At 47.5% G+C, this 24,319-nt stretch overlaps 2 protein-coding genes across 4 annotated transcripts in view; both read right to left on the bottom strand.

The window, feature by feature from the left end:
• Positions 1-3,053: 3,053 nt before the first annotated feature.
• SMARCD1 (SWI/SNF related, matrix associated, actin dependent regulator of chromatin, subfamily d, member 1) lies at positions 3,054-13,427 on the bottom strand. 2 transcript variants are annotated; one of them, XM_043968916.1, is made up of 13 exons: positions 13,231-13,427; positions 11,832-12,019; positions 11,497-11,539; positions 11,266-11,388; positions 10,723-10,845; positions 9,475-9,591; positions 7,717-7,818; positions 7,380-7,541; positions 7,200-7,297; positions 6,627-6,762; positions 5,993-6,115; positions 4,926-5,027; positions 3,054-4,785 (listed from the first exon to the last, which is right to left on the bottom strand). In XM_043968916.1, the coding sequence occupies exons 1-13, from the start codon at positions 13,405-13,407 to the stop codon at positions 4,732-4,734; spliced, it is 1,548 nt and encodes a 515-aa protein (XP_043824851.1). In that variant the 5' UTR covers positions 13,408-13,427; the 3' UTR covers positions 3,054-4,731. The 2 variants fall into 2 exon arrangements, with proteins under 2 accessions (XP_043824851.1, XP_043824852.1); XM_043968917.1 differs by lacking the exon at positions 9,475-9,591.
• Positions 13,428-15,096: 1,669 nt separating this feature from the next.
• The window catches only part of ASIC1 (acid sensing ion channel subunit 1), a 34,720-nt gene continuing 25,497 nt past the window's right edge, over positions 15,097-24,319 (bottom strand). For both annotated transcript variants that reach the window (XM_043967839.1, XM_043967838.1), the window contains 9 exons: positions 22,340-22,490; positions 21,428-21,555; positions 20,920-21,070; positions 20,295-20,351; positions 19,225-19,378; positions 18,804-18,895; positions 18,212-18,291; positions 17,953-18,057; positions 15,097-17,338 (listed from right to left, as the gene is read on the bottom strand). In XM_043967839.1, coding sequence (XP_043823774.1) covers positions 17,234-17,338; positions 17,953-18,057; positions 18,212-18,291; positions 18,804-18,895; positions 19,225-19,378; positions 20,295-20,351; positions 20,920-21,070; positions 21,428-21,555; positions 22,340-22,490 — 1,023 coding nt within the window. In that variant the 3' untranslated portion in view covers positions 15,097-17,233. The remainder of the gene's footprint in view (positions 17,339-17,952; positions 18,058-18,211; positions 18,292-18,803; positions 18,896-19,224; positions 19,379-20,294; positions 20,352-20,919; positions 21,071-21,427; positions 21,556-22,339; positions 22,491-24,319) is intronic.

Below are 24,319 nucleotides of genomic sequence, written 5' to 3'. Positions count from 1 at the left end.
GGAGGAACAGAGAGAGGTGGGGACAGGGAATCAGGACAGAGACTAATCTCAGTCTTTCTCTACCCTCGGCTGGCACCTTCTGGTCTGCTGCTTCCCTAGGAGAGTTCAATAGATATGGGATGCAGGCTGGCCTTTCCATCAGCACACCTGGAAACTATTACCTTTTCAAAGCACCAGGTTGTTGTCTCTCAGTAGCAGTGACCAACACCTCATTATGATCCTGCGACTTTACAGACAGGGAATCCCCACACCCCCACATAACCTAGCACAAAGATAGGGAGCTCGAGGATGCAAGAGGCCTTGGCTCCGCAGCCAACACAACGAAGGCCAAATGAGTCTCCAATAAAGCAGTCATCATGGGTCCCCACCTCAGCCTCCTCTGCCTCAGGTATGTGAGTTTTTGAGGCCTGAGGGTGCGTGAGTTGAAAGTTTATTGGGGAAGCTAGGTGGCGCAGTGGATAAAACACCAGCCCTGGATTCAGGAGGACCTGAATTCAAATCTGGCATCAGATACTTGACACTTACTAGCTGTGTGACCCTGGACAAGTCACTTAACCCTCATTGCCCCACCAAAAAAAAAAAAAAAAGAAAGTTTATTGATCCAAGTCCCCATGTGACATAGCTCACCTTTGGAATACTCTTTTTTTTTTTTTTTTGCAGGGCAATGGGGGTTAAGTGACTTGCCCAGGGTCACACAGCCGGTGTCAAGTGTCTGAGGTTGGATTTGAACTCAGGTACTCCTGAATCCAGGGCGGATGCTTTATCCACTAGGCCACCTAGCCGCCCCTGGAACACTCACTTTTGAAGGGTGGTGGTGGCTTCTCTCATTTTGGGATCACAGGTTAGAAAGATCCTGACTGACCAGGAAATCAGTCCATGATGTATGCTTCCCCCTCCCCCATGCACCTCCTCACTGAGCAGAGCAGAGGTGATGTCAAGACAGGATACTCTTCCCCTTAAGTTTTCGTGCGTGCTACAATTTCATCCCAACCCCACGTGGCAGGCTTTGTGTTCCTAGAGAGTATTGGGGGGGGGGGGTGTCAGAAGAAATGGCAAACACGAATTCTGCAGGCCGAGTCTGTGTGCTCACCCAGTCATGATTGGTGGAGAGGGCAAAGGTTCCCAAGCTGCATTAGAGAGGAGGGTAAGAGGCCTCGGGCACTGCCGCCTGTGCACTTTGGCCCAAAAGGCAGACATCACTCTAGCCTAAGGCTGCATTCACATGCCTAGCTCCTGCTTTGGCAGCTGCTACCAGATAAGAACTGGGCTAGAGGCGAGCCCCATCTAATTGGGGGAGAGAAGTGAGCACATGGGAGGTGAAGGTTCACAACAAATGGTAGACATGTTATTTTTAAATTCCAGAAGAGAGCTGGAGGGGCCCATGGAAGCCAGTGCAGATTCTGCAGTGGCTGAAGCTGAAGCTCGCTTATATTCCCTCCTCAGAACATGATGTTGCTTCAAACTCAAGGGCAGCTTCTTTCCCACAGCTCCACCCCCATCTTCCCCCTGGCACAGAGCGTACAGGCTGGCAGCAAGAGCTCAAGGACCAGCTGGAAGCACTGGCGGACAGGCAAAGGCAGAGTGATTCTGTCCCTGAAATGCCTCCATTTCCTTCTCAGGGTCAGAAGACACTTGACAGAAGCACCACAGAATGTAGGTGAAGCCCAACATCTGGATCCATTTTACTTCTACCCTGCCACCAGGGGCAGCTGGTGGTGTAGTAGGTGGAGCTCTGGGCCAGGAGTCAGGAAGGCCCGAGTTCAAATCTGGTCTCAGATACTTATCTGTGTGACCCTGGACAAGTCACTTAATCTGTACTTGCCTCAGTTTTCTCAAATGTAAAATGAAGATAACAGCACCTACTCCATGGGGTTGTTATGAGGAGCAAATGAGATAACTGTAAAAATGCTTAGCACATAGTAGGTGCTCTATACCTATTCCTGTCCCTTGCTTTTATTGCCAAAGTTCTCTACTCATTTGATTCCTTTCTTCTCCCACCTGGAATCACTTCAGGGAGGGATAAAGATAAACTAAGATCTAGAGAAAAGTCAGGACTGGGCCAGTATCACCCCCCTAGTTTCTATTAGGCCTGAGGGTACGTGAGTTGAAAGTTTATTGGGGAAGCTAGGTGGCACTGGACCGTGCTTCACTCTTTTTTTGTTGTTTTTTTGTGAGGCAATTGGGGTTAAGTGACTTGCCCAGGGTCACAGCTAGTAAGTGTCAAGTGTCTGAGGCTGGATTTGAACTCAAGTGCTTCTGAATCCAGGGCCGGTGCTTTATTCACTGAGCCAACCTAGCTGGCCCTGGGAATGTGATTTATTAACAGATACACTCACACTTGCTGTGCCTAATCCTCTCTCCTTCCAGTGGGGTCCTAACTCAGCAGCCTGGGACCAACTCACTGGTGGAAGGAAAGCCCGGCACAGTCTGCCAGACAAATCAGAGTTGATTGTAGGGAATATCAATGTAGATTAATATACTTTGGGGACCAATCGCTCCTGAGGAATCCTTCTGGCTCGTGAGTAGTTAGCTCACTTTACAGATTAAAACATTAACAGCTTACTACTTCCAGACCTTGGATGTAAATGGTATCCTCTGGGCTTTTAAAACGGGAATCCTTAAGACAAGGAAAGCTAATAGGCAGAGGCCACACAGGAGCCTTAAAATGAGCTGGCAAGCAAAACTCATCAAGCCATGACCCCTTCCCCCTGCCCCCCATGTTGTCCCCCAGGACAGATAATTCCAGGAGCTCTGATTCTAGTGTCCTAGGGAACCGAAGGCTTCAGGTGAAGCTGGGGGAGGGCAAGGTAGAAAGGCAAACTGTGAGAAGGGACTGGAACTGTAGGATTTGGCAGATGTAAAGAACCTCAGGAAAGATGGGGTGTGAGGGAGGGGTCCCTGTGAGCCAATCACAGGTCACAGGAATTTCACCTTGCCCCGCCCTGCCAATTTCCTTCCATACCTGAAAACAAATCCTGGTAAGGACTGAATGCCTCAGTGCTATTTTAGTCTTCCTACTGTACCCAGGGTCCCTTGCCCTATAGAATAATCCATAAAAAATGGAGGCTGTGAACATGGTAATCGGTAGTCGACAGAGAGCATTAGACTGATGAGGAGTTCTCTATCAAGAAGGGGAAGCCCATCCTTCAGAAGATGCTTTTATTAAAACTGGGTGACATCTATAAGGGGACAGTACAAAAAAAATTTTGGTCCATGAAAAAACATAATATTCAGTTAATAAAAAGTTATCTGCAACAGGGACACTGCCTAAGTGGTGGGAGGAAGGCCGGTGCCTGAGCTTCCTTCACATGGTCCTGGCCAGGAGTGGGGCCAGGGCTCAGCTGCCCTCCCCCAACAGAGGTTTGTGAGGTGTCATTGTCGTAGTGTAAAGGAAGCTTTTTGCTGCCACGGGAGGTGGAGCAGGCCCGGAGGAGGGGTGACTCGCAGGAGCCTGAGGAGGGGTGGGGAGGCAGGAGTCTTGTCAGTTCTGTGGGGTTTGGGAGCTGATGCCAAACCCAAGGCCCCTTCTGCACCTGGCTCTCACCCACCCTGCTGTGTTGAGTCTGCGAGCCTGAGATATACTAACTTAAGGGGAAAATTCAACCTGGAAAAGGAATATGGGGCTTTCCTGGAAGGATGCAAAACTGTCTCAGCTCCACTGGGCCAGACTCCTGGCCCTGCTGCTTCCCTGAGGGGCTGAAGGACTTCAGTTGGGATTAGGGGTAGAGAGAGTCGCAAACCCAACAGAGAGCCGCTCTCCAGCCCTCGGCTCGCCTCATTCGCCAATGCCCCTGGACCCGCTATGGGGTACTAACTAAAGGGGCAAGGGACAGGGAAGGTGGCCCAGGGCTTTTACCCATTGGGTTTGGGGGGGTCTCTCTCTACTGGGGAAAAAGTGGATTGGGAGGGTTGGTGGCCACATCTCCAAGCAATAGCTGGAAGGAATGGATGCCTTTGCTGGCAGTGACAACACACAAGGGAATGGATGTGGGGAAAGGCAGGGCTCCCAGCCCAAATGCCCTGGCTGAGGAGGAATCCTAAGAAAAAGCAGCAGCTATAGGGAGTGTGCCAGGTAGGAGCAGCAGTCAGGGAACAAACTCTAATACTGATGTGAACCCCCACATGGGGGACTCAGGGAAGAACTAAGCCAGCAGGCCATCCTAGGGAACATGGCCTAGGGCTCAACTAGGTCAAGTGGCCTAAAGGTTCCCTTGGGTCCCAGAACATCCCATTAAGATAAGAGTTTGTACCAAACTGATGAAAGGAAAGAAAATGGGATTCTGTATAGGGACAACCAAAACCAACTAACTTACAGAATGCCCCCAAGTCCAGACCTGGGAAAAGGGACGATGGCCCTCAATCCTGGGTCTCATAAGGGCAAGATGAGTTTAGTTGTTTCCCTTGAAGATCACTTGGCCTTAGGCCCAATCCATTCAGAGCATTGATTACCACTATAAGTTCTCTCACTAATACTAACTAGAGGTCTTATGTAGACCGGGAAAAGGGAGAGGCACATGGGAGTTTTGTGAGGCAAAGGGGAGTTGGAGAGATTGGGGAGGAGAAATATTTGTCTTGAGACAGAAATGTGGGACCCTCTTCGTCTTGGTGTCATCCTTCAACCAGCAGCTTCCCCTGGGGGATCCCCAAGCAAGACTATGGCAGGTGCTATGGGGAGGCACAAGAGCCTAAATGAAGAACTGGTGTGGCCGGGCTGAGGATGGAGGAGAGGCCTTATGTATTTCGGATGCCCAAGGCCTGCTCCAGTTCCTGCCGTCTCTGTTGCACCTGGTGGGGAAAGGAAAGGGAGGCTGGGGGCAAGCAGGCCTACAGGCTGGGATCTGACGTCCCTGACTTCCACTTGGGAAGCAACAGGCCCAGGCCCCTTGCTCTTTGTAAGTTCTCTTTTGGTCCCCTCAGGTACCTACCTTAGAGTAGAAGTATCTGCACACAGCCTCCTGAGCCCATGGCTGGAAGTAGAACTCAGCTCGGCGCTCCTCCTCAGGGTTACCCACCACATCAGTCATGGTCTAGAGAAGTGAGGAAGGGCAGACTCATTCTTAGTCTAAGCAATCACCCCACACCTAGATTACCTGTAATAGCCTCACAGGTGTACTCCTGACTTCAAACTAGATTAAGTATTCTTGTTTTTGCCTTTTTTTTTCTTTTTTTTTTTTGGTGGGGCAATGAGGGTTAAGTGACTTGCCCAGGGTCACACAGCTAGTAAGTGTCAAGGGTCTGAGGCCGAATTTGAACTCAGGTCCTCCTGAATCCAGGACCAGTGCTTTATCCACTGTGCCACCCAGCTGCCCCCATAGATTAAGTATTCTTAAATGCTATTCATCATGTTCTCTTACTCAAGTATCTTCAATGGCTCTTTACTTGCAATTCTACCATCTAAACATCTCTTCCTAATTTCCAAGGGACTCCTCCATAACCTGCCCAAGCTTATTTTACTTATGAACTATTCCACAAATCTAACAGGGCCATACTTGGCTCACAGTCCCTACTCTTTAAAATGCTCTTCCACCCTCCTGATCCAAATTCTACTCATCCTCTAAGACCCAGTCCAAGTTCCATCTTTTCCATGAAGCATTCCCTGACTAAAACCATCTTCCTTAATCTCATTCTCCTCTGAATTCCTAGGACAATTCACATTTATAAAAAACATTAAGGTTTTTCACTCATAACAATCTCTACCACTGAATCATATACTGTTTTGCACCATTTGTTACTACTGCTTTATATGCACTGGTCTTGCATCTCCAGTGAGGGCAAGGACCACACTGAATACTTCTATATCCACCACACCACTTAGCACAGTGCTGGCTTCATAGGAGGCAACTCAACAGTATCTGTTATTGTTTAAACCTCCATTTCTCTGCCTAAAATTTAAGAGCATGAAATCTTAGGAACCTGGTTCCCACAACTAGCTCTCCTGTTCCTATTCCAGAAGAAATGAGGCAAATTTGTGACACCTGTCTGAATGTGTTACCTTCAGATCCCGGCACTGGGACTGAAGCCAGTCATTGATGAAGCCCTGGGGGTCTCTTGCAAAACTCAGCATGAACTCTCTCTGCGTTTTCAGCTGGTTGATGGTCTCAATCGTCTCATGGATCTAAGGATAAGGATATGCTTAAAACAGTCTGAATTTAGGAAAACCACAGGACTTTTTCTTATGAATACCACCTTTCATTTGTATAGCACCTAACAGCTTGCTTTCATATGTAGTATCGCCTTGGATCCCACAACAGGCAAATGGGGCAGAGGGTCTTAGTCCCACTTCATAGTTTAAGGAACCCGAGGGTCAGATATTTGAAGTGACTTCACACATGCGAGGCCAGACATTCAAGAAGTAGCAAACTAAGGACTAGAACCCAGGTCTTCTGACTTCAGCTCAGTGCCCTTTTCCATATACTATGTTAAAGACGCGTGCTCCTTCATGCTACTCCAAGCTCTGGCAAAGTCTGAGCATCACCCAGATACAGGAATATACAGAGTGAACCTTCAGCCCACAACTGTCTTGACAAAATCTGAGAGCAGAGAAGTCTGCAGAGTGGGTCCTTGAGGTCCATAAGGAGGCAAAAACTGGCCTAGCACCTTTGTCTAGGCTTTTGGCTGAGTCCTACCTTGTTATCTAGAGCAGCAATTTCCTGCTGGCTTGCAGTAGATAGCAGGAAGGAGTTCATCTGGGTCTTGAGGGTATCATCCACTTCTACATCAATGTCGTAACAGGCAGTCTTCTTCTGGTCATTGGGGTCAACACTGAGGAAGAAATCAGTGTTGTAGTGAAGGGAATGCCTCCAAAAACTCAGTTACCAAGGTCCAGAAAGACGCTCCTAATTCCCTAACTCCGAGTTTAGAATAATCTAGCTTCTAGTGCTCCAATTCACGTAACTCAGGCACTGCCTGAAGAGCTTTGGGTTACATGCTAGGCAGAAAAATAGAACCAAACAAACAATGAAGCAATGAAACCTGGAAAAGGATCCCAAGCTCAACTATAGACAGAAGTTAGGAGGCTCTGGAGGTGCCTTCCTTATTCAACCTTTATCCAGGAGTTAAAGGGGGAAATGGATAAAGTGCCAAACTTCAGCTCCCATCTCCTCATTACAGGAAAAAGAAGGCTCCAGTCTTCCCACCCTCCAGTTCCTCGCTCTTCCACAAAGACGTATCTTGTTGTCTTGTTGCTACCATGCCCCCACCTGATGACGTGATTAATGATGATGGGTTCTGGTGGCATAAGCAAGGCATGGAGCCGCTGGGGGATCTCTGAGAACTTCATCCGTTGTGACTCGAATATCTACAGGAAGAAGCAATTTAAGGCTGAGACTATATAGAGCCTACAAAGTCAACTCTAACTGAAGAGCAGAACCCTCACTCACCTGCTGGAGGTATTTATCACAGATAACGAACTCCCGTTCATGGGGGTCCTGAAGCTTATGAGTCTTGATGTACTGCCACAGTGCTTGGATAATCACTGGACGTGTCTGGGTGTGGATACCCAGAAGCCGGGCCAGGCGGGGGTCCAATTTAAACTGAGGAGGCTACAGAGACATAAGGGTGACAGGGGAAGGTGTGGGGGCAGGAAGTCAAGTCTGTCTGCATCTTCAAGGACTTGGGAGAAATGGGTGGGGAAGAGATGACTCACAGCTTAGCTAGAACTAATAAATAGTTGATAGGATGGGGCTATGAAAGCAGGACTCTTCCCCCTGACAATACCTGGTAATCTAGCATCAGCAAAACAGTGCAACGAACATTTACATCTCCTGGCCGCTTAACCTGGAAGCCATCTGTCTCCTGGGTGGTAGCAGTCCTGTGCCACTAGAGAGAGAAATATATCAGGGGATGCTCTCCCAAAGGAAAAGTAGCAGTGGTGGGAGGGAACACCTTTTTAATGAAATCTGATTAATGTCTTTTAGGGTATTTTTTTATACCACAGTCATTTCCCAGAAAATTACTTTTGTTAATAATTATATTAAAATCAATCTTTTTGTGCTTTTGAAAAGGAATGATAATGGAGGATAGTAAAAAACAAACGCTTTTAAAAAAAATTTTTCTTGGCAACATATTTTGCTTTTAATTTGGTCTGGGCTGACATTAAAATTAGCTTATATTGTTTGAGAGAAAAGCTAAATAAATGAAAGTTTCATTCCCAAATAGAAAACACATAAAGTATCAATTAGCTACAGAGATGTAGATTTCTGTTGATTCCATGCCTTGTTTCTTCTTAGACTGTGAGCTATTGAGGTCAAGGACCATTTACATTCTATTTCCCGAGCTCTGGGGCCTAGCTATACCCCTTGCAACTTCAATCACTGCTAGAGGGCCTAAGACCCTTAGTGACACCAGCTCTGTCTGCTCCTCATTAGAGCCAAAGAAAGACAGCCAATCTAAGAAGTTCAAGGTAGAAGAGAATGGGGAGCTGACTGTGTACTGGCAAAGAATGAAGTGAAATAGTGGAGAAAGAACTGGCATCAGTTAGGACCCATGTCAAAGTCTCCTCTTTGGGACATACTAGATGTGTGATGCTGAGTGAGTTATTTAACCTCTCAATGCTCCAAGTAACTCTCTTAAGACTCAAAGTCTCAGAGTTTGCCCAGATCTGCACTGCAGAGGGAGGTTCCTCATCAGGAGTTCTCTATAGCAATAAAATCACAGGTCCAGTTTAAAAAAAAGGGGAGTGGTAGAAGACTCCATCTGGAGCTGTGGATGTGATGAGCCATACATTCTGATGTTGACTTGGTGGCTATCCAAGGGAATAATCGTGTTTCTAACTTGATCTATATGGCAACTAACAGGGCAACACTTATAAGTAGGCACATAATGAATGGTCTTTTATCATAATAATTCACTGTCCGTAAAGTTAGAAAAATCCTCTGCAATAATATCTGGAAAAGGCCAGGGGCTAATGTGGAAGGCCTAGAACTGAGAAAGATGTATCCAATAGAAAAAACTTCTACTGTGCCAACCGACATCATGAGCTATAGCAACTCCCCCCAGAAAGACACATAGCTGGGTTTTAAAGTGACACATGATCTCACAGGTGGCAAGCAGGATGGGGAGCGAGCCTAGGACATAGGCATAATCAAGAGGCCCCAGCTAGGATTTCAGGGGGGTTGGGAGAAGAGGAGGGAATGGGGGTGAAGAAAGAGGAGAAGGAAGGTGGGTGAGGGGACAGGAGAAGGAGAAAGAAGAACTTGTATATGCCCAAGAGGGCCTAATAGCAAAGAGGCAAAATGTCAAAGGTGTCTTCTAGCCTTGAGTGAGCAAGGCTCCTAGCTCAGAACTAAAGCAGATGGTGCCCCCTGGAGGCCAATGCACAAACTATCAAGGATAAATATCTGGTGTGGAGGTAAGGTATACCTGGAAAAATCTCTTGGACTTACATTTTTCTCCCACTACCTTAGATGTTCCAGACTTGGCTCCCAGTTCCCTCAACCCCATCCATGTCAAAACCTAGACAAATGAACTACTCACTTCCACCAGGTGGTTGTCTGGCCCGTATAAATCTTTGTCCAGCTCAATCACCAAAGACTTAAAGAAGGAGGAGAATTTACGCTTCTGCTTGGTAGCATCGTATTTAGACAGAGCTGACTGAAGAAGAGCAGAAGAAAAAAGCCGTATTAGGGAAGAAAAACTAGAAAATGCCCCAAACCAGGCCCATGGCCAAAGAACCCACAATGATACTGGGACGAGTTCAAGCCAAATGGAATCAGAAATGATTTCTAAATATTTTTATCAGGGGATGGCAGGTTGATGTCTTGGGCAACAAACCAGTCATAGTGACATTGAAACCTTGGAAAAACAATCTGTAACACATATGTGGTCATTTATTCACCCTCCCCACTCCCAAGGGAAAAATATTTCTGGGAATGAGGCAAGGAATTCTAATATCCACATTTAGGAACAGAATAAATTCAAGGGGAATAAAGTCTGACTGGAGGGAAAAATGAATCATGAGCAATAGCAGCAAGAACAAAAACGGTTTTTACCGGGACAGAATGACAACACAAGCAGATGGAATGCACTTATGTGTATGGGAAGGAAGCTCTGCTACAGAGCTCCAGTTCTCTGTGCAAAATTCACTCAAAATAGCTTGGCTATAAGCAGTCACCATGGCTGAAAACAGGCTAAGAGGTAAACAATGGAAGGTAATGAGGAAAAAGTAAGCTTCCCCAAGGATCGAGTGGGGGTGGGAGGTCTAGGGGGTACAAGCCCCCATTTGGTGCTCAGCATGAAACAATGAATAGCGTGTCAGAGAAATCTGCCTCTTCTAAATTATGATGTGTTCTCAGCAACAGCAGAGAGAAGGGAGATCACACAATGGGAATTAAGGATCTTAAGGATTCAGACAGGAAGTCATGGCCTGAAATGCCATATGGGGGAAAAACCTGCAAACTCACTTGATAAATAAGCCCAAACCAAGGTAATCAGCAGAAACCTGGGAAACCATTAATGGCCAGAACGAGCCGAGGGGGGAAGTGAACAGCAAATCAGATCACAGGACAATAGTGTTCTCAACACGATATGGCAGTGAAGGCCAAAGCTGTGGGAGCTGCACACAAAGAGCCATTGTCTTCCAACGCAAGGAGCCGAACGTCCCTCTCCCTGCTGCTCTGGAAAGGAGTGGTGAGCACCGTTCAGGGTCCCTCCAGACCAGAAAGACACTGCTCTTCTCTAGACGCCCCCACCCCCAGTCCCTACCAGCGTGAACCTCACACTCACATCCTCCAGGAGCCGGCCTTCCACCCGAAGCTCCCAGGAAGCCACAGTCCCTTCCCCATCTTCAGCATCCGATTTCGCTGGATTGAAAGTATTCGAAATGAAAATACGAAGTTTCCGTTTTTGCTGAAGGGGATGGAAACAAAAATTAGTATTGGGCTCTGACAACAATGCTGCACTCTAACCAAAACCAAATTGCTGTCTGCCCAGTCCCTTGGGGTGGGGTAGAGATTCCAACTAGGAGAAGGGAATGGGCAACCAGCCCTGAGTGCATAAATAAGTATATTCACAGCGCCAACTGGGTTCCTGGGTGGAGGAAGCAATTACAACAGTGACATAGAAAGCACAAAGATTTCTGGTGAAACAGTGGGTCCTCCTCTCCTTTTTCTATTCTGGTACTTATAATAAAATTAGCTATTAGGCGAAAGGGAAAAGGGGAAACAAATGCCTGGGAGATCTATATTGAGCTTTTAATTTCTCATGCTTGGATTGCTGAAGGTTCCTGGATCCCTCTCTTGGGACTCTTTGCCTAGGAATTTCCTGTACCTTGATAGGTCGTTTCAAGGCCTCCTGGATATCTAGTCGTTTCCTCATGATGGTCTGATCCAGTTTCCTTTCAAAAGCCAAGAGGTCCATATAGGCCTGGGATTCTGGTACCAGTTCACGAATCTAAAAGGCAGTAAGATGTAGTCAGGTATATAAAATTTACTTTCAAACTCATGGGTGCTAGGGGCCCTAGGGGGAGACTGAGGACAGGGGGAAGTGTGCTGGACTCACCCTTTGAGGTAGAATTTTGTCAGCCATCTTCTTTTTCTTTGCACTGTTTAGAATAAACATTGGTATTAGGCTGGGATGGAACTGACCAGAACTAGAAAATGGAGAGGGCAGCATCCCCATATGAATTCATAAGAAAGAAGAAAAGGGGAACCCTGGGACTGAAAAGCTTCTTTCAGACCAGAGAAAATCCCCCCATTCCATGACAAACTCAGATGGGGTAGTCTCATATGAAAAGAATATGTTACACCAATCTATTGACACACTGCCCAGTTTCTGCTGCTCTTCCCACCTGTGTCTCCACAGAATTCCTTTTACCCTCCCCAGAAATGTCTTACTTGTGATTTCGGTTCTGGACTGCCTGCTGCTGGACCTGTTGGATTTGTTGAGGAGCTGGTCTCTTTCGGGACTGATCTATTCCTGACTGGGCAAGACCAGGTCGAACTGAAGGGTTCCCCCCATAGCCAGGAGGTCCCATAGAAGGTCCCTGAGGTGTCATACGGCTCCCTGGCAACATGCCTGGACGCTGTAGATGAGACACAAGACAGGGATGTTATGGTTGTCCAAGCTGTGGGAGCGAGAGGGGGATGTTAAAAAGAATATTGTGGGGGGCAGCTAGGTGGCACAGTTGATAAAGCACTGGCCCTGGATTCAGGAGGACCTGAGTTCAAATCCAGCCTCAGACACTTGACACTTACTAGCCGTGTGACCCTGGGCAAGTCACTTAACCTTCATTACCCCATACCAAAAAAAAAATATATATATATATATATGAGTGTTACTTTGGTGAAAGATATTGGGGGGGGGAGAGGAGAACAACCCTAGAACCTTGTATGAATATGGGCTAGGCCTCCTTCACCCAGGACCCTGGCTCCAGAGAAGAGGACTGCCCAAAAGTCCAAGAAAAGATCAAGGGATGAGACCAAGATAAAATTTTATCTAGCCTAAGCCCAAACTGCAATTTCAGGGTTCTCTTCCAGCTCCTTCAATGAATGAAGATGCCTCTTTGCTATTCTGGGATTTCCTTGTTACCTCTTTCCCTTGGGATTCTTCTTTCCCAGTTGACAACTCTTTGACAACTACCCTTCAAGAGTTATCATGATTGAATGGCCTCCCCATCCCACTCGAGTGCTTAATCTTCTCCTGTATACCAGGCCTCCCTATTCACCCTCTCCTTGATTACCTACCTCCATCCCCTTCCAATTAAACGGAACCACAGACTGTTAAGAGTTGGACTGGACCTCAGAGATCATCTTGCCCAACTCCCTAAGTTTAACAATGAGGAAGCTGAGACACCAAGGAGTTTACCCAGAGGTACATAGGAAATTAGACCTTTGACTAAATGGGAACTCGTTTTACAGACGAGGAAGCTGAGGCCAAAAGGAGCAAGATGACACAGGTATAAAGTGGCAGCGTCGGGATCTGAACCCAGGTCCTCTTCTCTCATATTCCAGGCCTCCCTATCCCCATCCAGGGAGAGCTGGAGCCAGGACAGTAGCAGCTCCCCTCCCCAAAGCTGCCCCGCCATGAGGATCTCCCCCCAACCCCCTTCCCGCCAGTGGGTACCAATACAAACTGCCCTTTGCTCCTCCATCCTTTCACCCTCACCTCCCCTGTTCGCCGCAGCCCACGCCCCCGGCACCCCCGCCCCAGCCCTTTCTGCCACTCACTCGCAGATCCCGCCCCTTGTCCGCGCGCCCCTCCTCCTGCCCCCCCCTCTTCCCCGCCCCCACTCACCGGATAGGCTGCTCCGGGCATCGGGGAGCGGTAGAGCCCTTGGCCGGGTGCCGGGCCCATTCGCACTGGGGGCCCCGGGGTCCCACCCGGGCCCAGAGCGGCCGCTGCGCCCGCCCCTGACGCAGCTCCGGCGCCGCCGCTCGGAGCCACTGACTGGAAACCAGCCCGGGCCGCCATCTTCCCCCGGAGCCGCTGCCGCCGCCGCACAAAGAACCGGAACCGGAACTGCCCCCTCTCGACCGCTCTCCCTTCCCCCCTCGCCCCCCCGCCCTCCTTCCCCCCGACCTCCAGAGCCTGCCCGGGATATGGACGGGGAAGCTTCGAGCAACGAGACTGTGGGCTAGAAGGGGATGGTGGAAAAAGTGAGACGGGCGGTCCCCTCCTCCTGGCCTCCTCGCCCTGGGAGGAGACACGCCAACGAGAAGAAGCCATGGGGGAGAGAGGCCCCGAGTTGCGCCACCTGGCGTCCGGAGGCTGGGCAGGCGCGGAGCCGCTAGGTCCCCAATGCAACGGGTACCCTGGTACTACTATAGTACCCCCGCCCTTGCTGGGATGGATGGATGGGTGGATGGGTGGATGGGTGGGTGGATGGATGGATGAGTGGGTGGGTGGGTGGATGGATGGATGGATGGATGGATGGATGGATGGATGGATGGATGGATGGATGGATGGGTGGGTGGGTGACGGGCCCGGGCAGCAGTTTTATAAGGCGTCCCCCGTGTGTGGTGCTTGTAACTTTTAGAAACGCTTGGATGTCCTCACGTTATCTTATTTCATCCTGTGAAGGGGTCGGTTGAGGTTCTCAATCTCCCTTTTTGCAGATAAGGAAACTGAGGCTCCGTGACTTCGCTCGCTAGTCGTGATATAGCGCTTTATGGTTTGAAAAGCGCTTTACAAATATTTTGTTGGGTTTTTTAAATCCTCACAACAACCCTGCGGGCGTGGGCGCTATTATTTCCATTTTACAGATGAATAAACTGAGGCAGGCAGGCAAAGCGAACTTGCCCTGGGTCACATGCCTGGGGCTGGATTTGAATTAGGGTCAGCCTGACTACAGGTCCCCGTGCTCTACTTGGCCGAGGTCTTACAGACAGGTCTCTTCCGAGACCGTGAATGAGACCCTGAATGAGACCCTGTATGCTGACCCACATTAGCAGCTAACAAAAAGTGCTTTGGGAACCTTATGGAGCTATTCCATGATTTGCCTAAGGGCAAAGAAATGGGAGAGTCCTGATTTGAACTAGATCCCTTTACTCTAAGCTACTAATTTCTGTTTTCAAAGGCCCTGTCTTCCCCACCAACTACTAACCTTTAGGTCAGCAGTGCTCTCAAACTTTAGTGGACCGAGAGTCTGGAAGACCTGAGCTTATATTCGGGCCTGACATTTACTAGCTATGTGACCCTGGGCAAAATCACTCTCCTAACTTCAATTTCCTACAAAATGGGAAGATTGATACTTGCAATTTACCTCCCAAAGTTATTGTAATGCTCCAATGAGAAAATTCATGTAGCTTTGTGTGTGTGTGTGTGTGTAAAGGTTCGTGAAGATACTATTATTTAACCTAGACCCAGACTACTTTACCCACTCTTGGGGAATCTCTTTGTTCTTTCTTCTCCCTCTTCTATGCCCTGAGACTCAAGCTCACTATTGGTCCTATATTAGCCAATCCTAACTCCATAGAACAAAGATCTTTGGCCTAAAAAGGGCTATCCAGGCCCTCTCAGAGTTCTTTCCTTCCTGGCACACTGGTACCAAAGTTCTAAGTAAGCCCTGAGCTTAGTGCCAAGTGGTGTTTAACACATACTTGTTGAACCAATTAATGAACCATTAATAACAACTGTGAGGAGAGGTGGTTGAAACCCAGTTTATTAGACCAGAGGAGTGTCTCACCCACAATCCCGATTGCTGCCACCACTGCTGCTTAGAACATACTTCCTCCTTTTTCTCTAAAGGGGGGTCTGCTCTCTGTCCAAGTGACAACCAAGTATTGGTGAACTCCCAACATCTTCCTCCCCAATCCCTACCATTCCCCCAAAGAATGGGATGGAGAGGGGAGAACGAGTACTTCCTGGAATTATGTCAGAGGCCTCATCCTCATCATCAGAGGCTGTAGCCTTCCCCTAGGGAGCTCTAAAGCAAGAGGGCTTTAGGATGGAACGGATGTTTCTGGACCATCTGAGATAGTCTAAGAAAGATGAATAGAAGGAGCAAACCCCTATTTTCACCCTATCTCAGGGGGAGGATGGGGAGATGGTGTAACAGCATGAGCTCCCAACTCTTCCTCTAGTCCTATCTCATTACCAAATCTAGCCTTGCCCCTAAAATCTGAGCAATGGAGGTATAGGCTTGGACCCCAGCTAAGGAAAGATAGAATGGGTAGTCAGTAGTGGGGAGAATTTGACCCTAGCCAACATAGCCTTGGGGATAAGGGCCTTAGACACTATCTCCTAGCCACCTCTATATTTCTCAGTGGCTACCCTTAGAAGCTATGAGTTGTTTCCCACCTCATTGCCATGCTCCAGGGACTCCATCATCTATAACTCTCCTTGGCTTGGGGCCAAGAGGGAATATCCATCCTCTGAGCCAGGTGCCAATTCTCTGTGCCCATCCCTTCCCGCAGGAGGAAAGTCCCAGCCAGAAGAGGGATAATGGGACTGATGGGAAAGGAAGGAAGGAAGAGGCCTTAAGGAGACAGGGAGGGCAGAGAGTGCTCCAAGCATAGGGAGGTTGGGTGGAGGGGGGCAGGCCAGAAAGAGGCAGAGCTTGTGATTCACAGCTTCCTTTATGTCCAAGACAGTGAGAGAGTTACAATGCGTACGTCGTCTCCTTGTGCTTCTCAGGGGGATGTGTGTACACAGTACAGACACCGGAGGAGAGAGTCCAACACTTTATACAGGTGAAGGCATTCAGAGGGCTTGGTAGTAGGGTGGTCAGAGAGAGAGACACAGAAGGAGATTTGGGAGGAAGTAGGGATGGGACTTAGAGACACAGGGGATGGGGATGGGCAGAGACAGACAGGGGCTTAAGGAAGGGAGTATATACAGAGTTATAGCAATATAGAGTCTGTATCATATAGAAATAGAAAATGCAGATGAAGTCATAGAAAGAAACAAATGGAATAGAGGACAAAGACTTGGGGAAGTTCCATAAGAAAATTTATGGATGTGGTCCCATGCAAGGGACCCCTGGAGGGAGGAACTGGGAATTAGGAGAGAAATAGGTACCAGTTCCCCTCTCCCTGAGTTGGGAATCAAGTGCCTACATCTTTTTTCATGGGATGAAGATGAGGGATCCCATTCAAAATTTTTTTGATTTTGGGGTAGGACCAGGGCATGTTGGCATGAAACCTGTGCCTTGTCCTGTCCCAAGTCCCTCGGGGAATACCATCCATTCCTTGACCTCTGAGGGGCACCCAATAAGTGTAAGGGAGGGAGGGCCAGGGGCCTCAGTTCCTGCCCTTGTGATTTACAATTGGAGGGGGGGGACACTGTACTGAAAGGGTCTCTTAAGGCTAGGGAAGCCCTCCTCCCCCATTAGCCCTCCCTCCTAAGGTACATTCTCTGTCTGGGGCCCAGTTCAAGACCCATAAGGAGTCTTTCTACTCATGTCCTCTCTGCTGGGAGAGTGCTTCAGTGAATGGTGGAAGCAGGATGAGGATGGATATTTGAACAGACATAGGTCAGGCTAGGAGCAGGGGGAGGCAGCATAGGGCATACAGGGACAGCCTGAGATCCCTTGCCCTTTCTCTTTTTAGTTTATTTCTGTTGTTATTTGTTTTGTTAAAAATGTATGGGTATGGAGGGCAAGGGAGTAGAGAAGGGCACCGGACTCAGGACCCCCTTCCACCAGTTCTAGGAGGGAAAGACTTTGAAGAGAGTTGGGAGCTGCCCTTGGAGTTGGAGGGGCTGTGGTAAGCCCCAGGGCAGGTGAGCAGCTTGATCCCCTAGGTTTTCCTTGCCCTCCTCTTCCCTCCCAGGCCTTTGGTATGATGGCTGGCAGGGCTCAGCAGGTAAAGTCCTCAAAGGTGCCTCGGGTCGGATGGTGAGGTAGGATGTTGGCGGCATATGTCATCCCAGCAGGATGGCCCCGGAGGCTCTCGCAGGGATTCTGAGGAGGGGGAAAAGAGCAGGGAAAGAATAACTAGGAAGGCAAACAAAGGAGCCAAGGGGGTTGGATGTGGGTTGGTAAAGAATCATGTCAAAGGAAGGCTAGGAGTAATTTTTAAAATTTCCCTTTTCCTTCACTCTCTATATCCACTGAATCTTATTCATCTTTCCCTCAGAATGGTTTTTCTTTGCCCTAACATATATATCTACCGCCACCGTCCCAGTCATAACTCTATCACCTTATTCCTAGATTACTGTCCCTGAGATGGTCTCCTTGGTATCTGCCCATTCTTATTCATTCTACATACTCATATAATATTAGCTCTTTGAAGGAAGAAGTTATTTTTGATTTTTGGCTTTGTATCCCCAATATCCACCACAGTGCCTTGCACATAGTAGGTGCTGTGCATTGTTAAAGAATCAAAGCAGGGAATAATTTTAGGGAAGCCTTGGGGATAGTATTATCTTTGGGGTCACGTGGAGGGAAGAGTAGATAGACAATGCTAGCATCCCAGTGAGACCAATGGGGAATAAAAGAAGAAAAGAGAATAGAGGAAGTTTTTGATGTGTACTGGGGGGAGGGGAAAGAGTGGGCATCTATTCAGGGTCTCTCACATGTCGCTTGACATCATCCAGGCTGAGGGCTACACCCTTGTCTGCACTGTTCCTTTTAGACTCCTTCTGGCACCTGCCCCGACGGCACAGCTTGTGCTTAATCACCTGGATGGGAGAGAAAAGGCCTGCAGTGGAGATGGGGGTCTAGCCAGAACCACCCAACATGGATCCCCAAACACATCCTCCTCTACCAAGTCCCCCTCCCAGTCTCTAACATCCCTATGCCCATCCCTTCTCCTATCTGTTGTTCCCTTCTCACCTCATAAGCATAGTCGAAGAGCTCCAGAACAGTCAGGATGCTTGCGCCAATGAACAATCCCATCTGACCCCCAATGTCACCTAAATAGGGAGGCCACCAGGCCCATAGAGTCCATGGCAAAGCAGTGGGATAAGGCACAGGGTTACTGGAGTTGGGCAGAGTGGGTTGAATCAGGAGGCTATCAGTGGAATTGGAGAGGGGTCCATGGAGTTGGGAAAGGGTCACTGGTGTCAGAGACACTCTGCAGGAGTTGGGACAGAGACTGGTAATTAAGAGCATGCAAGTTCAAAATAATATTCAAGTCAACTTTTGGTGTAACTACCCTACAGGTACATGTTTCACCTCATGAGAACAGGCTTGCCCTTACTCTTGTCACAATAACCAACAATCTACATTCTACCCAGCATGTTAGGAGCATAAAGATTAAAATTCCTTGTGAAATTAGTACAATCAGTGGGGATAAGGAGATGTCACTGAGGTCCAGGAGAGGCCAGTGAGGATGGACCAGATCATTTGAACTCCCTCCTTAAGGACTAGGGAATTAAACTAGCCTTGGGTGACAAACCAGATGGCAATTCCCCCAATAGCTCACCCAGGAGTCCTGCAATCTCATAGGCTTTTTTTTGTTCAATGGTCTCATAGTTCAAGACTTCAAAAAAGATGTCCAGCACCAAGATGTTCTCTCTGCATTGGAGAAAGTGGGAGAGGAGTAGAAAGGAGCATGGAGAAGGGAGTGAAGAATTAGCATAAATGATAGCCTTCCAGTTTTCCTGCTTTTTCCAGCCTGGCCCTCACTCCACATCATCTCAACTTCCCAACTCTCAGAGGATTCCTCTGACCATTCCTGTGTGTGCTGTTTCCTCCTATGGCAGCAGACAGAGGGATCTCATATTTCAGCTCTGTTCTCCAAAGAAGCCCCCTTCTGCCTAATGTTGGCCCAGGCACATTAGGCACCACACTCTGGTCTATCTTCATGCCCTACACCCACCTCTCAGGTCAGTCAAGACTCTCACCCAATGTACTGCTCCGATTTGTTGAACTTTTTGGCCAGATACTTGGCTGAGGCTTTGCTGGGAATCTTGACCATGGACAGCTCCTTCCCATAGCGAGTCAGGTTACAGGGCATTTCACATACACAATAATCCTGGTCCTTTTCCACCAGGAAATCTGGGATAGGGGTCCAGGGAACAGGAGAAAGTGGAGTGAACCAGGGCACTGGAGACCACTGACCCCATTTTAGGAACAGTGTTTTCCCCACTGTCCCTCAAACAAACAAAAAGACATGCACAAACTACTTAATGGCTCTTTCTGAGCATAACTATGACTGGAGCAATTTGTCTTTAGCCCTTCATCATCCCCTACTCCTCATATCTCCTCCCCAGGTCCTCCCTTCTCTATCACCCTAATTCTAAACCTGTCTTCCCTCATTCAACACTCTGTCCTGTTCTTCAATCCTGGTATATGTCTATTTACAACATTTACCAGTCTTGGGTCTCAACCCCTTAGGGCCCGAGTTGTTAGTTTGCTAATTTTATAGGTGCAGACACCTTCTAATATGAGAGAGTAAAAAAGGGGGTAAGGTGCATTTTCACAGAGGTTTTAAGTATATTTTATAACTCTTTGTGACCCTGATGTTTGGGATTTTAAACCAGAAAGTAGGGGGATGGTAAAATTTAGTAGGGAGAGATTTGGAGGTAAGTGGACCTGAACTTAGTTTTGTCTTAAAGTAAGGGTAAATCTTTCTACCCAGCTTTCTTTTCTTTTTTTTTTTTTGTTTGTTTTTGTTTTTTTTTGGTGAGGCAATTGGGGTTAAGTGACTTGCCCAGGGTCACACAGCTAGTAAGTATCAAGTGTCTGAGGCTGCATTTGAACTCAGGTCCTCCTGAATCCAGGGCCAGTGCTCTATCCACTGTGCCACCTAGCTGCCCCCCAGCTTTCTTTTCAAGATATTTTTCCTTTGGGACTTCAGTGGAGGTCCAAGACCTCTCCTAGGACATTGTTTGAGAATGAAAGATTTGAAAGAAAGAATGACTAGGGGAGGGGAGAGCAGAACCATAGTTCTTAGCAATGGGGGTAAGCTTACCCAGGGCAGGATCTGCACACTCCTTATATTGCTCAGGTGTGCAGTATGGGGCATCACCTACAAAGGAGAGAAATGGGAGAGGGATGGAGAGGGAAGAACAAGTGAGAGGTAGAAGATAGGAGACCCTTCCTACATGCAAGTGGTCCAAAACTTTGTTCCCTTCCCATTCTTTCTTTCATCCTAGGTAGAACTGGAAGGATGCAAGAGAATGGTCAAATGGGAATGGAGACAGATCTAGAAATGGGGATGTGGGGGGAGGGGAAAAGCCATATGGTGCCTCTCTAAGTCTAGAATGGAGATTACTGGGGAAGGAAGTATAGACCATAGAGTCCAGTTAGTGAGGGAAGACCACTAATCATATATGTTTGTTGAATGAAAGTACTATTGAATAAGGGAATGGAGAATACTGAGGGCACTGTTGTGTGCAGGAGCAATTGGGGAGTATCTATATCTGTATAATATAGGGAATTAGAGAGAGTGTAAGGGTCAGAGGAAATCTATGGGCCTTCAGGGAGTAGTTGGAGAAGAAGCTATGAGGCAATCAGTGTTGGGGAGAGGGAACCTTTCAGATGCTTCTAGGTGCAGTCAGTGGGTATAGGGAGGGAAGGTAGGGGTAGGGGCAGACCTGGCATGTGCACCATACGGCAGTTGCAGTTCTCCACTAGATAACGTGTTTCACAGTCAATTCGACAGGCTGTGATGCTGTATGAGTCGAAGAAATCTGAGTCCATGGTAACAGCTTTACAAGTACCCCAGGGTGGAGGCAGATAGATGAGCTGTAGGGAAAGTGTAGAAACCGGGGCTAATGGAGGGTAGAAGGGAAATCACCCCCAAAGCTCCCTAACTAATGTTGATGGGAATTCAGAATTCAATTATTTTTCCTCCCTTTGGTAATTCCCCTAAACCCTGGATCTTTCTTTACTAATTTTCCATGGCCCATATAGCTAGCTTCCATTGTAACTGCTTAACCCCAATTCCTCCCCCTCCTCTCCTTTACTTGGTTCCTTCTTTCAACCAGACTTCTACTCTTCCCCCAATTTCTAATTCCTTTCTAGGTTCCAGATCCTGTTTTCCAATTATATGGCTTACTATTATGTATGTCTAAATAGTTCATTTCCTAATGTATGGCTTACCCGTTGCTCCTGGCAAGCCACAAAGGTCTGGAACCCAGGAGCCACACCGAAGCCTAACTGGTCAATGAAAGGAGGTTCATCCTGACTGTGGATCTGCACCTTGATCCCAGCTTCAAAGGAGGTTTCATCTGTAACAGTAATGTCGAGAATAGTGCCTGCAAAAGTGTTTGCTTCTGACATGACTTCCTAACATAGTTTGCCTCCACCCCTCTATATCCTGGAAATCATTCTAGCTAGTACTTTGAGATTGGGAATATTGGGGCTAGAGTGCTTATAAGGGAAGAGCGGTGGAGGGGAAATGTGACTACTAGGATGGAGTAAGGGTTAAGACCCCCAATCTCTCCTAGAATCAAAGATCCACTGGGTCTAAAAAGACCCCTACTCATCACCCTCATCTTCTTTTACTCATCTATAATTATCTCTTTCTCTTTCTCTATCTTTCTTTTTTCTCTCCAACCCCCCCCCCAACCTCTTCCTTTCTCTCTCTCTCTTTCTGCCTATCTGTCCCAAGGCCCCTGAGAGCAGATGGCAGGCAGCCTGAGAGAAGATGGAGTTATTTATAGAGCTGAGTGGCGGTTCCTGATAGAAAATGATGGCTGGTTACCTTGGAGAGGAACTGAGCCAGGATAGAGAGAAAAGAAAGAAGGGACAGATAGGCAGGCAGACAAGACACTGGGAGTCAAAGAAACAAAGATACAGAAAGACATACAAAGTGAAAAATAAGTTTCCTACTCTGGATGCTATAGTCCCAACCCAGAGGACAGGGGACTTAGGAGATATCCACTTGGGGCCGTGACCTGGGGAAGGCATAATATTCAGGGCTTAGGCTTTGGGGAGTGAGTGCTATGATGAAGGATGGCTGGGAAGATGGTACCCTGGGTAGTGATGGCAGTGGCAGTTGAGTGCCCATACCCGTCTCTCCCCAGACTGGCAGGTACTCATCCTGTTGAATGTCCAGCATTATCTCTAGCCCGTTGCCTGTCCCACCCTTCATAGTCTTGAGCAGTGGCCGCCCATCCTGTCCTGCGTTGAATGTGTAGCATTTTCCATAGCGCGTAAAGACCTGGTGGGAGGCAGAGAGACAAAGCCTGAGCCTAAGACTCTTCTCCTCTAGAACCTTCTTGTCCCCCAAATTACCCTGGATGTGCCCAGACTCCTGACCCCTAGACCTATTTTATCCTCCTGGAACTAGCCCTCCTTCCAAGATCCTGAACCCTTTTGCCTGTCCCCTGTCCCACTGTGTGACCCTGCCATTCCCTCTGGCATAAGGCTCCCCTCAAGTCCCAGTCCTTTGGCCTCAGATCATGTCCCCTCCATAGCCCCCCAACCCTGTGTCTCTTGGCCAGTAGCTAAACTTTCTGGTCTTCTCCCATAATCCTTAATCAATTTATCTCATTATCAATTATAGCACAAACCAAGTTTATCACCTAAAATCACTTCATATTGTCATGCCCATCACTGTCCCTTGGGCACTAGGGACCCAATCAGCAGGCACACTCACCAGGTCCTATAGCAATATGCCAGTCACAACCAAAACCAAAGCTATCAATGCCTTTGGCCCAAATCCTTGACCTCTTTGGTGGAGAGAGGTCCTTAACCATCCCATGCTCTGTCTCTCCCAAGTAACTCCTCATTTTTATGCTTCTCTCATCACAGAAAGAGGGAGGGAGGGACAGAAACAGAATCAATATGCTGATCTTGGTCAAGGTTTACTTGAATACCCCCTATTGATAATTGGCACCTCAGCCCTTCCTGGCTACCTCCTCAGGCACTTAGTACTACTAACCAAGGAACACTTGAAAAGTCATTTCCATTGAGGACCCAGAAGAAAATCTCTGTTCACACACAGGCCCTTGACCTACAGTTGACTCTCTCAAGTGTTTATCCCATGGCCCACACTAATCATTCCTTTTGACCCTCTCAGGAGAGAGGAAGCATAGTTTGGTGGGTAGAGTGCTAGAGGGAGTATCACTGGACTAGGAGTCCCAAAAAACTGGGTTCAAACCCCACCTCTGACATTTACTAGCTGTGTGACCATGGGCAAATCACAATCTCCCTATGTCTAAGTTTCCTTATCTATAAAAATGGGGAGAATAATGGCCCTAGTACTTACCTCACAAGTTTGTAGTGAGGATCAAATGAAATAACATATGGAAATTATTTTGCAAACTTTAAGTGCCTTATAAATGTCCACAATTTTTTTTTTATTTCCATCTCTATGTTTTATTTATTTATTTTTAGGATTTTTATTTTCCCAAATTACATGTAAAAACAAATTTTGACATCAATTTAAAAAAAAAATGTTGTGTTCCAAATTCTCTTCCTCCCTCCCTTCCCAGTGTCCACAATTATTAAACCAACATTCCCACAGCACTAATAGAATAGTAGTTTTCCACAAACTAAATTGTGTGGTTTTGGGCATGGGTACTGTTATCCTTGAACAGTGTTGATTCTCCGAAGGGAATTATAGAATAGTATAGACCAAGGGTTTTGTGTGTGTGTGTGTGTGTGTGTGTGTGTGTGTGTGTGTGTGTGTGTGTGTGAGAGAGAGAGAGATCTACCCCTCTGCCAGTCTAGTGAAGCCTATGGACTCCTCAGAATAATGTTTTTAAATGTATAAAACAAAATACACTGGATTGCAAAAGAAACCAATTAATATTAAAATACTGTTACCAAGTTACATTTTAAAAAAAGTTTATAGACTCCAGATTAAGAACCCCATGTAAAGAGAGAGCTTAGGAAAAAAAAATAGAATATAGTACAGGAGAGGCAGGGATAAGAAGAGGAAGAATGTGATTTCTTTGCTGATCCCTAATCCCCACCCTCAGGAGCCCCAGAACCCAGTGAGCCATTAGACACATTAGCTGACCCTCCCTACAACTAGGAAAAATG

This window comes from Dromiciops gliroides, chromosome 5, assembly GCF_019393635.1.
Source record: "Dromiciops gliroides isolate mDroGli1 chromosome 5, mDroGli1.pri, whole genome shotgun sequence".
Lineage (NCBI taxonomy): Eukaryota > Metazoa > Chordata > Mammalia > Microbiotheria > Microbiotheriidae > Dromiciops > Dromiciops gliroides.
This window is presented reverse-complemented; position numbering and strand designations above follow the sequence as displayed.